The sequence below is a fragment of the Xenopus tropicalis genome, chromosome 3 (genome assembly GCF_000004195.4).
Source record: "Xenopus tropicalis strain Nigerian chromosome 3, UCB_Xtro_10.0, whole genome shotgun sequence".
Classification (NCBI taxonomy): Eukaryota; Metazoa; Chordata; class Amphibia; order Anura; family Pipidae; genus Xenopus; species Xenopus tropicalis.
Genome location: NC_030679.2, coordinates 98,666,983 through 98,679,848, shown reverse-complemented (window position 1 = coordinate 98,679,848; position 12,866 = coordinate 98,666,983). Strand labels below are relative to the sequence as shown.

General features: G+C 37.3%; 1 protein-coding gene across 7 annotated transcripts in view; it reads left to right on the top strand.

Moving 5' to 3' along the window:
• Nucleotides 1–10,911, top strand: part of bmp7.2 (bone morphogenetic protein 7, gene 2) — a 51,349-nt gene extending 40,438 nt beyond the window's left edge. For 6 of the 7 annotated variants that reach the window (XM_012970501.3, XM_012970502.3, XM_018092128.2 and 3 more), the window contains 1 exon segment: nucleotides 9,330–10,911. In XM_012970501.3, the coding sequence (XP_012825955.1) occupies nucleotides 9,342–10,616 (1,275 nt within the window). In that variant the 5' untranslated portion in view covers nucleotides 9,330–9,341 and the 3' untranslated portion in view covers nucleotides 10,617–10,911. 7 annotated transcript variants of the gene reach the window in all.
• Nucleotides 10,912–12,866: the final 1,955 nt, after the last annotated feature.

Here is a 12,866-nt window from a genome sequence, read left to right as displayed (position 1 = left end):
GGACAAGGTCACCGCTAATCCAAGGAGGCTGTATCTGAGGGGGCTTAGGCGTGAGTACCGGGGTGGGCTGCCTGTGGTGAGGCTGCCTAGCGTGAGTACCGGGAAGGACCCCAAGAGGGGGTGCCTTCTGGCGTGAGTACCGGGGAGATCACCTAGAAGGAGACACTTGGCGGGAGTACCGTGAGTTGCCCAACAGGAGAAAGCACTCAATGAGTAGTGAGGAGATAAAGCCCTGCATGCTGTGTGAATTAATATGTGCCACTCCTGGAGAGGTCCTGCCCTAATAAACGATTCATCTTATTCATCATACTCCGTGTGTATCTGACTATTTCCTGCACAAGGATCACCTACCTGCCGGTAAGCTACTACCCCAGGGAGGGGCAAGGTACTGGGGGCTGTGTGTGGATCCAAGGCAGAGGTACTAGAGACTGTTAAGTTCCCAGGGGGTGGATTATAGTTCCACAACATCATCCCTGGGTGGAGGCACGCCTTTAAGGGAGAAATCCTTATTAACCCCCATAGTAAGCGGGGGCTCAGGACTCCTGTAGCGCCAAGAACCAGTAATCAGCAGGTAGCAGCACAGAATAACCAAAAAGTGGGCTACAATTAGATAACTAAATTCATAATGAAAGACTATTGGCTTCATTTGTATATCTCTTGTTTTTATTGTTTTTGTGCAGGAGTGGGATCTATTTTGCAAAAACCCATTATCCAAATAAGTAACAAAAACCTATAGATTTTTTTATACTTCCCTTTGGCAATTTTTTTTTTAGTTTCAGCTAAACCTTAATCACACTTTTTTAATCGTAAATGCATTTCATTATTCACCGTTGCATTTTTTCACTGCAATCTCACTTAAAAATAAAAAAAAAAAAATTGTGAGATAGAAAACATGCACAAACAAAAAAAAAACCTTGAAAATATATTATATTTGCTTTTTCTCTTTAGTAATAAAACAATACTGTATAGTAGTTACATCCCTTGGTAGGACCCTTTCTTGGATCTAATTACCAGCTGCTGGCTCTATTTTATTCAGTTGCTGGGCTTTGACAATCTTTTCTTATGCATAACTCTGGTTATTGCCTATGGAAGTTCTCTATAATAACCTGCAATCTCTAGGATAAAAGCTACCAGTTGCACACATCTTCAGAAAGACTGAGTACATAAAACTGCATGTATTGCATTTAGATTTGTTTTTGTCAGTACCGTTGTCTTTTGAACGCACATGAAGCACAAGAAAATACAGCATGTGATGTCTAAAAAAAAAAAATTATGATGAAACGCGAATACAATGCAATTCTCAGCACTCATGGGAACAGCCAGGCAGTATATATTGGAATCATTTAGTTTAGGTTTAGTCAAACCTGTCTCAAATGTGCATCAAATGCATAAAATACAGCTGTGTGTAAGCATTTACCAACAGGAAACAAGGTGCCCATAGAGCCAATGTTCCCTCTAATCTGTGCGCTTGTGTGTGCACACAGATTTTGTGGCCAAAGCCCACAAAGAATTTTGTGTGAAAACATGCAATTTTGTATTTATTCTGACCTGAACACATAGTTTTGTAGGTGCAGCTTGTGCCCCTCTTCCGTGGCAGTCCCCTAGTCCTGCAATGTAAGAGTTTGTGCATGGGTATCCCATAGGCTTCCACATGCATGCTATTTACTTGAGCATTATATTTAAAGCAGGTGTGGCTGCAGTAGGAAGTTGCATACAGAACCCTGCTCTGGGCACCTATTACATGGGGGCTGCCTTGCGCCGCTTTGGCACATGGGTAGATGCAATTGCTTAGTGTATGGGGGTCCCAATTTTGTGTCCCATAATGGTTTTGCGGTTTTTGAATAACTCAATGTAAGTGATTGTTTGCTTTATACGTGATCCCCTCCCCTTTGTCTCATCCAACATTAAGGGTAATGGTAATCATCTAGATCACTTTGTAAATAACCATATTTAATGCATCCAGAAATACTGAAAATGCACATGACAATCCAAACAACTTTATGCAGAGATTATTATGATATACGTTTGTCTGGCTTCTCTGAAGGAACAAGCCCAAAACGTAAGATGGAGGCTTTAATCCAAAATCTCTCTCCATAGTAATGATGGCTCCCTGCAACTAGGTATTTGCAGGCCAAGGAACAGCTTCTTTTGGCCAAATATCGTGCCCTGGCTCCTTGAAAACATTAGATCACTTGAAAGAATACTTTGCAGAGCAGATAGGACAAGACAATCAGGGTTATGTCAGGCTGCTTGGAGTAATTGGATCAGTCCTCTGGCGTCCATTTGTCTTTGGTGCTGTGAAAATTATTGATCTTTTGCCTGTGTCTTATGCCCAGCCTTGTTATCTCCTTCTAATGCATCACATCACCCCTAATTCTATTACCTTTCCAGATTAACGATGTTAACTCAGGGTTTACAGGCCAAGTGACTGTAAATGAAGTTGAAATACTGGAAGTTGCCTTTTTGTGCTTTAAAATGATTTCATTATGAGTTGCCATTCTTTTTACAAAACATTTAATGATACTTTTGTAAAAAAATCAAGTTATTTTTGCAGGTTTTGTTTGGTTAGATTTCTTTTATACAAGAAATAAATCCCTAGAAATGGAGCTTTGAGAGGCAGGGAGTTCGTGCTCATCTCAGTGCTTCTCTCTGCGCTCTGCACCTCTGTGATAGCAGCCAGGTATCCAATACAGATATCTGTAGCATTAGTATTTGCAGTTCTATATATTGCAGAATACATGCGTATACTAACAGTATAAAGAATGATTTTAGCTTAATGTGCTCAGCAGGCAGAATTTGTCTCTTAATAGTATTGGCTTCCCACCAGCAGTGCTTTCTTTTCTCACCACTTACTGTATATTCAACCATCAATATTCTTTCTCTCCTTTCTTTCTTCTTTACTTCCTTTCGTTTGCTATCCTGATGGCTTTAGTAGTCTCTTGCTATAATACAGTAAGAATAGGCACAAGGTCGATTATAGTAGTTTTTTATTTTTTTAAGAAAAAAGTCAAGAACAATGTGTTTGTCATCGATCAGCTATTTGGCCATGAAAGGACAGAACACATAAGCAGGCAGGTATAAATCCTTTTTGTTCTTTGTCTGTACATTCTGTTCCATTGTGTGCACATTTGCCATACTCTCCTGATAACATATTAAGAAAGAAAAAAGAAAGGAAAATATGAAGAGAGTGAGCTAAAATGAAGCATGTAGACAAAAAATACCTTGTACTTGATGATTACTTCCTCCTTACTCAAGGTAAATCACTCCTATTGGGTTTAATTAAAGTTTTAATTATTTTTTTTAGTAGACTTAGGAATGGAGACCTAAATTACTGAAAGATCTGGAAAACCCCAGGTCCTGAGCATTCTGGATAACAGGTCCCATACCTGTATACCAAAAGTGGTGATACCTACAGGGCTCTTTAGTGGCCTACGTATGTATGCCAAGTATGCCAAGTTGTAAAAGTTATGAAATCTGGACACCATTCAATTTGCATTTCTCCCAATCATGTCAGGCGCAATGCCACCTCACAACCACAATTATGCTGTAATTATAGATAAACCACTGCACACTATACAATACATTCAAAATTGCTCTTAAATTGGCACTTATGTTAGAAGTGTAAAGGCTTAAATGAAGAAGTCTGGGGAAGGCTACTCAGTGCAGCAGTAGTAATAGTTAAGACCACAATCAAACTGAGGTCAGAAGCAGGGAAATATAGGGGATAAGCAAAGCAGCTTCACTCAATGGTGTGCCAAGGAAAAGCAGCATTCTGTCTGGCCCTGATATCTGTAGGTGCTGTGTGCAGCTGGGAGGGTTTAGTGTTCTGTTGGTACTGCTTGGAGAAATGCTTGATATGGTGTGTGTGGTGTCATAGGGTCCAGTTTTAAGCAGAAATGGCCAACAGTCTGAGGAGGGAGGTTATTCTGGGTGCCTTTTGCAAATCTGTTGCTCCCGTGAGTGGAGGTGAAGCAGAGCAGTGTTGGTAGTGGTGGGCAATATTCCGAATAGCATTTTATACCTTGTATCTATAAACTATATCTGGTTAAACTATAAGCATGTGAAATTTCTGTTTATCAGTTTGTTAATAACGTTGCAGCTTGTTCTATTCCAAGCTGGTGTCCTTATTTCTTTGGAGGGGTGACTACTGAGGTTAAAAGGCTATGAAAGAGCAGTGACCAGTTTGTTGATTGAGTTTATATACCTGGGTGTTGCTGAGAGTATGCTGACCTTTCCCACAGCCGCCACTCCCTCATTTACATGAAAGTATTTTTTTGTTTTTGTTAATTAAAGTGAAAGTGAGCTTGAATATAAAGTGAGTATTTGCAATATAACCATACGAGCTGTGTCTCTCCTCAGAAATTACTGTTATTTCCTTCTGCTCTTCAGAAGTTGCTTTCACTATCACATCCTTTTCAGTCCATTTCTAAGTTAGAACAGGATTTTTTACATTGTTTTGCAAAAGCTATTGCCCATCCTGTTATTTTACCAAAGGTAAAATAAAACCTCTCTATAATCAAGGGTTTGTTTTAGTTTCCTTTTCTATAAATATTAAAATATTTGAGCACAGGTTATGCTTTAAAGTGAATTTTGCTGTTTATTCATATATGTGGCCTAGAACTTTGGCAGAATGCAATATGAAACATCATTTATCCACCCCAGAATAGTGTCCCATTGTGGCCAATGTATCCTACAAATGGGAAAATGTTGCTTCGTTCCACATGGGAAGACTCATTTTTATCATAAAGGAGCAAATTTATAAATTGGGGAATTTTCAGCAGTTTGAATTTTAGCACATTAACCCTTGATGGCCAGAAAGGTGAAAGGTGGCTTTTTGCTAGAACTGACTCCAGCTATAATAAATCTGACCCTTATTACGATGTCTCTCTAATACAGCATGTATTTATTCTATATTACACTGGTGCCATAACAGCGCTTTACTTAACTAAAATTTGTTTACTTGAATGTAACAGTTTTGTTCATAATATGATCGCCAATTCAAAATATTCCAAATTGTTCACAATGACTCTTCACATAATCCCATGAATAGGTGGGCCAGATGCTAGAAGGTAGAGTTTGCCTTTACCCTGTATAGTTATTCATTCATGCTGAACTTCACCAGTTTGATTTTACCTGCTGGATACATCTCTAAAATTAATTTTCCTAAAAGCTGACGTATAGGCAATTTTTGTTTATGCTAAAATGTATTGCATTTATGGTCCAGTTGTGATTCCTTGCAGTGAAGCAACATTACGGGTACTGGTAGATGAAATAACTCTTGACACATGAGTATAATAATAACACTTTAAGCATTAGATTATGCAAACGCAGAGTAAAAATAACAGCCATCCTCTGTGCATTCACATTTATGTGTTATATATATTATGTATTTTAAAACACTGTTATGTAGTGTACCTGCTTTCTAACAATGAAATGCTTGCTTTGTAATGGAAATTGCTGTTATTCTTCTACATAACAAAGAATGTTGCTACCCAAAACACCAACTTATTGTCCTTGTTGTGGGTATTGTAGGACCCACCCTCTGGTTGTACAGGAGAGGGGCAGAAGAGCTATTCAGAGTCCAAACCTGTATGGGCCACTCCTTCACACCTCTTAATCTACAACAAATATGGTTTAGCCAATAGAATAAAGCCCTCACATTCATTCATTCAGCCTGGACATACACCCAATATTCATTTGCACTATAAAAAAGCCTTATTCTAGCAGGATATTTATAGGAGTTTATTTCTTATCGGCGCTCAGTAGATGCTTGCACTGAGGACAGAACATTATTCTGCAACTGTTTTGCTGCACATGGACAGGAGCCTCCATCCTTTTTGGAAAGAAGACTTCAATTTGTAAACCTTCCTCATACTCCATGCCTTCAAATTGCATAAACATGTTATATTAACTTTATATTGAAAAAAAAAAAACATCCACTATTTTATCTAAGTGGTTTGTAAACTCAAGGGATCTGGACGTAACATGAATCAAATGTTTCTGTTTGGATTCGGCAGCAGTCAAGATATCAAGGATTATCTGTATAATTATCTTTAGTGTTTCATCATCCCCCTGTGCTCGGAAAATGTAAGTATTCATTATCCTAATGGTTTAGAAATCTCAACTATAATTGTACTTCTCATAGTTACACAAGTCTGCTCTAATATCCTTATTGTATTTGTCTGCATTTCTTTTTATATATAGTTAGTACTAATAATAGATATGTTATGTGATGTTTTTTTATATATATATATATATAATATATATATGTGTATATATATATATATATATATATATATATATATATATATGTATGTGTATATATATATATATATATATATATATATATATATAACGGTTGTTTCACCTGAAGGCAAGACTGAGTTAAGTCCTAGTATGTTACTAATGGGTAATTCTAAGCAATTTTTCCTTTGGCCTTTATTTTTCCTTTGGTATAGTGTTTGAATTATTTCCTTCTACAACTAACTTCAGAGAGCTGCTAAATAACTCAAAAACCACAAATAATGCAAAATGAAAACATATAATAATATAATACGTTATGCCAAAAGTTAAAGGTGAACAATCCGTTTAAGCATGCTGTAAAGGGGGCTAAATTAGGGAACGCTCACTGTTTAAATATTATTATTTTGCATGTTATTTAAATATATAGCATCATCAAAGGTGTCCCCTACCCAAATTTTCAATGATTAAGTTATTTGTAAATATAGTTGCTATTGAAAGGTGTCTCTGTTTGTCCCTTTCTCTGCACTGCTAATTCTGACTTGTAAAGCAATGTAGAAACCAGTTTATTAGCAGACCTGTGAAAAAAGCATTCAAAGCTCTATGGGAACAGGAGTCTGTCTTCCATGGAGATTTGGGGCAAATTGAAAAGGTAGACTCTGCAAAGTATACGCCGGAAGCTAATATACAATATACTGTATAATGCTATGTCTGCTTGTCCTACAATTTTTAAAGACAAATATGTACCCCACCCAATTATGCATAAGCATATGTCCTGCACTTTGGTAAGCCTTAAACATGATCAGCATTAGTAAACTTTCGGGTGGGGCATTGCTGGCTGCTTTTGGCCTGAGCAAGAAAACCCACAAGCAGCAGAACTAGCACAGCCCATGGCCCACAGTCAACATCATTTTTTAGAAAGACATACTGAAATATTAATTGAAATTCAGTGTGTGAGGCAGGTTCGTTTAGCGTCGCTCACTATTCACACATTCACATTCTCTGTGCCATGAATACTTGCTGTGAAAGCAAAAAAGCATAAAATAAACAAACGCCTAAGAAACATGCCTACCCGTGAGTCCTTTGTCCCCCCAGGCCAGCTGACAGCCCTCCTTTCTTATGATCACTTAGAGTTTATGGCAGCTGATGCTAGGCAGCATTCACAAGCTTTTTTAAAGTGCCTTCTATTCTTTTGTATCAGGCTGGCTGACCTTTTGTTTGGATACTTCATCTGGGTAACGGTGTTCTCCTGCATGAAGGTTTAGTGGCTAGCAAACTAATGAAGCAGTGGCCCTATTTGGAAATGGGCACAGTGCCAGCCCTTCCATGAGATATATTACATTTATACGGCATGCTTTTTGTTCCCATGGAGCACTTTTTATGACTTTTTTTCAATGCTTTGCATAATATGGGCATAGCAGCCAGGTGGTGCTTCATTTTACATGACTAATATGGTTTACTGTCCAAGAGAATATTTGCCTTGTCACATATTCTTTCAGATTTGTTTAACAGTAGGAATATAACATTTTTGTTTTTAGCATTAGAGTAATGTAGACATATGTGGAGTTTTTATTCCTTCTTTGCATTATATAGTTTCAATTAATTAAAAGTGAGCATGCTTTTGTGATGCAAGTTGCTGTATGTTTGGGAAAACTGCTATACAAATGAAGAGTCTTTAATCTTCAATTTGACTTGCTGGATTACAGGATTAGGCAAATGATATGGAAACACAAAGAAAAACATTATACACCTGGTACATGGCAGCATGCAATGCACATTTGAATTTAACAAAACCAATCAGTTTAAGAATCTAGGCATTCAACAGGATTTAGAATATACTAAATAATCAGAAATGGTTCCCAAATGTGTTCATCTAAAAAAGTAAAACGTACTCCTTCCTTCTATGATTAGAACTGCAATCTGCAAATACGGTTAGTCTGTCTATCTGTCTGTCTAGTAACCACCCCTTGTCCTTCAGCTGTCACCAAACCATATATTAAACATTTGTCTCATTTAGTCCACTAATACAGTATTGGTATATGTCATTTTCTTATGTAAATATTTCTGTAAGCCTGCAAAGATGGTTCTAGGTATACCCAAGTATTTTCAGTGCATTTAATTAATACCAGGTTCCTTTTGGAATTTATGCACTAAGGAATAAATAAGAGCCAATATTTGCATTTGATCTTGCTTAGTGCTCTTTCTAGGCTGCTGTGTTTGTCCATATAGGCTTTGCTGTTCAAATGCAAACATTGGTTTCTCTAAATCATTATTAGATCCACCCTTTGCACCAATAATTCACACGTTGTCATTTCACAACTTTATAACAAAATATGAACATTTTAAAAAGTATATTTGTGCCACTTCATATGTTAAGATGCTACAGCAACTGAATTAGTGTTTCTAATCTTATGTCTTCAACTTAATGGCTTAGTTAGAGGTCAATGTAATTTGTCTGTTTAGAGCAGGGGTCCCCAACCTTTTTACCTGTGAGCCATATTTAAATGTAAAAAGAGTTTGTGAGCAACACAATCATAAAAAAAAAAGTTTTGGGGTGCTAAATGGCTGTAAATGGCTCTATATGACTGGCAGCCTACAGGAGGCTCTGTTTGGCATTACATATGGTCTTTAGGAATCTAAAATTTGCCTTCAAATCAAAAATGGGCATCTGCTTTGAGGCCACTGGGAGCAACATCCAAGGGTTTGGGGAGCAACATGTTGCTCACGAGCCACTGGTTGGGGATCACTGGTGTATGGAAACAACCTTAAAACACATCAGTAATTATAATAGACTATAGTCCCATTCTTGGACAAATGATTTTAGCACAGTACCAAGAATGGCCATTTTCCCAATTGTTACTTTACTTTCTGTACCAAAGTTGTTTTTAATTGTTACATTCTGCCCCAAAGTGAGTACTAAATCCTGTTCCCTATCTGTAAAGTCAATAATGATAAAAATGTACAAGCATAAATGAATACATTGCTATATACTACGTGGCAAAGCTAATCTCTGATATAAACTGCATTGCATATGGATTCTGCAGATCAGTCAACCTTATTTTTATTTGTCTTTTTCTTTTTCTTTGCAGATCTTTGACAAAATGAATGCTTTGATAGTAAAGAGAAGATTGCCAGTGCTGCTTTTTCTTTTTTACATTTCCCTGAGTTCCATCTCATCAAATACCATATTGGAGAATGATTTTCACTCCAGTTTTGTCCAGAGGAGACTGAAAGGCCATGAACGCAGGGAGATTCAAAAAGAGATCTTGACTATTTTAGGTTTGCAACACAGACCAAGGCCATATTTACCAGAAAAGAAGAAGTCTGCACCATTATTCATGATGGACTTGTACAATGCAGTAAATATTGAAGATTTGAATGCTGAAGATGTCTCCTACTTTAACAAGCCAGTCTCCTTAAATGAACATTCTTCACTGGCCACTGACCAAGAAAATGACTTTCTTGCACACGCCGACACAGTCATGAGTTTTGCTAATTTAGTTGAAAATGACAACGAACTGTATAAAAATCGCCAAAAATTCAAGTTTGATTTAACTGATATCCCTCTTGGAGATGAACTGACAGCTGCTGAATTTCGCATTTATAAAGATTATGTAGAAAATAATGAGACATACCAAGTCACTGTCTACCAGGTGCTCCAGAAACAATACGACAAAGAGCCTTATCTTTTCCAGGTAGACTCAAGAACTATCTGGGGCACAGAAAAGGGGTGGCTGACATTTGATATCACTGCGACCAGTAATCACTGGGTGATCAACCCACATTACAACCTTGGATTGCAGTTATCAATAGAGAGTATGGATATGCAAAGTGTTAATCCCAGGCATGTTGGCCTTTTTGGAAGGAATGGACCTCAAGATAAACAGCCATTTATGGTAGCTTTCTTTAAAACCTCAGAAATCCATCTCCGTAGTATCCGATCTACCAGCAATAAGCACTGGAACCAGGAAAGAGCCAAGACCTACAAGGAACAAGATAATTTCCCTCCAGCAAATATTTCTGATGGCATCATGCCCACTGCCAAACGTAGATTTTTTAAACAAGCTTGCAAGAAACATGAACTCTTTGTAAGCTTCCGTGATCTTGGTTGGCAAGACTGGATCATTGCACCAGAAGGATATGCTGCCTACTACTGTGATGGAGAATGCGCTTTCCCACTTAACTCTTTCATGAATGCCACAAACCATGCAATTGTACAGACTCTGGTACACTTCGTTAACCCAGAGACTGTCCCTAAGCCATGCTGTGCTCCAACTCAACTGAATGGTATTTCTGTTTTATATTTTGATGACAGTTCCAATGTTATATTAAAGAAATATAAAAATATGGTGGTTCAAGCATGTGGATGCCATTGACAATGCCAGGTTTTAACAGTAATTTTAATGATACTGTCCATATGTTTATTTTAAAGCTTTTTAACAATAGAGATACGTTTGACCATCATGTCTCACCATCAATTAATATTAATGTTCATTGCACATTGGATAAAGTTTTTTTTTAATATATGCTCATTATTTCTGTAATGTATTGCCATGATATTTTATCCAAGAAGATCAATGACTTATGCAACACAGTGTTAATATATTACTATGGTTGACAAAAAATGTACAAATGTGATGGACAACTAATTAAACAATTTTTAAGACACTATTCTGCTTTTCTTATAGTGAAATCTAGCACAAGGTCTTACCTTAGTGTTTATGCATTTTGCTTCTTTTCACCTTAGTGTAATTTAACCCCACATTACTTCTTATTGTACTGTATAATAATTTCTATGAACTTTTCCTGTTCTTCCCTCAGGGCAATACTTCCCCAGTAGTACTTTTATCAGTAGCAATTGACAGAAAGTGATGTAATTTCACATAATACACATATAATTACCTACACTTCTCCATGTAATCCCTCCATATACACATAATATGCCACTACATCTCCACCCAGTGTATAATTGACTCTTTAGTGCAACTTTTGCCAGCCCCTATTCCCTACTATATATAATAATCCTTGTTCCTTTTGTGCGACTAATACAATTCTGAAATCTAAACTACTGGGGACCCATGCAAGTAGATCTTGACCTAGTTTTTTTTTTTTAAACATTTTATTGAAGTTTTGCAATAAACATGTAGAATGAATAATGACAAATTATTTAAATATAGGTTGTACAACAATAGTCACATTTGACAGTTTGTCCTTCAAAAAGATAAGAAATGAAGAAAATACTTACAGAGAAACAAAATAAGTAATTTAAATAGAGAAAAACAAAACAAAAACAAATTAACTAACTTTGCCAAGTGGATAATCTATAAAAAGAAAAGGAAATAAAAGTTTCCTAGAGAGCAAAATCAAGGATGATCTTGACCTAGTGACCAGCGGACCTCCACAGAGCCTTGCCCACAGCTCCATCTGGTCAAGATTAAAAAAAAATATATAAATAGATGTAGTTGATCTTAATACAACAATTTGTATTTATAGTGGTTTTTAGTGTTTTGGTAGACTAGTTTGTATCCACTAAACTGATAACAAGATTGCACATGTGAGATTGTTTTATCAGTCATCCAGGCAATGTACCAGTTTAATGTAATGATACTGTAGGGGCAACTTGAATAAATACCTGACTAAGTACCTTTGACCTAGACATTTATTTCGCTTTCCCCTTCAAACCCAAACACCTCTTTCCCAACCCTAGGTATACAGTGGAAGAAATAATTATTTGACCCCTCACTGATTTTGTAAGTTTGTCCAATGACAAAGAAATGAAAAGTCTCAGAACAGTATCATTTCAATGGTAGGTTTATTTTAACAGTGGCAGATAGCACATCAAAAGGAAAATTGGAAAAATAACTTTAAATAAAAGATAGCAACTGATTTGCATTTCATTGAGTGAAATAAGTTTTTGAACCCCTACCAACCATTAAGAGTTCTGGCTCCCACAGAGTGGTTAGACACTTCTACTCAATCAGTCAACCTCATTAAGGACACCTGTCTTAACTAGTCACCTGTATAAAAGACACCTGTCCACAGAATCAATCAATCAATCAATCAAGCAGACTCCAAACTCTCCAACATGGGAAAGACCAAAGAGCTGTCCAAGGATGTCAGAGACAAAATTGTAGACCTGCACAAGGCTGGAATGGGCTACAAAACCATTAGCAAGAAGCTGGGAGAGAAGGTGACAACTGTTGGTGCGATTGTTCGAAAATGGAAGGAGCACAAAATGACCATCAATCGACCTCGCTCTGGGGCTCCACGCAAGATCTCACCTCGTGGGGTGTCAATAATTCTGAGAAAGGTGAAAAAGCATCCTAGAACTACACGGGAGGAGTTAGTTAATGACCTCAAATTAGCAGGGACCACAGTCACCAAGAAAACCATTGGAAACACATTACACCGCAATGGATTAAAATCCTGCAGGGCTCGCAAGGTCCCCCTGCTCAAGAAGGCACATATGCAGGCCCGTCTGAAGTTTGCCAATGAACACCTGAATGATTCTGTGAGTGACTGGGAGAAGGTGCTGTGGTCTGATGAGACCAAAATAGAGCTCTTTGGCATTAACTCAACTCGCTGTGTTTGGAGGAAGAAAAATGCTGCCTATGACCCCCAAAACA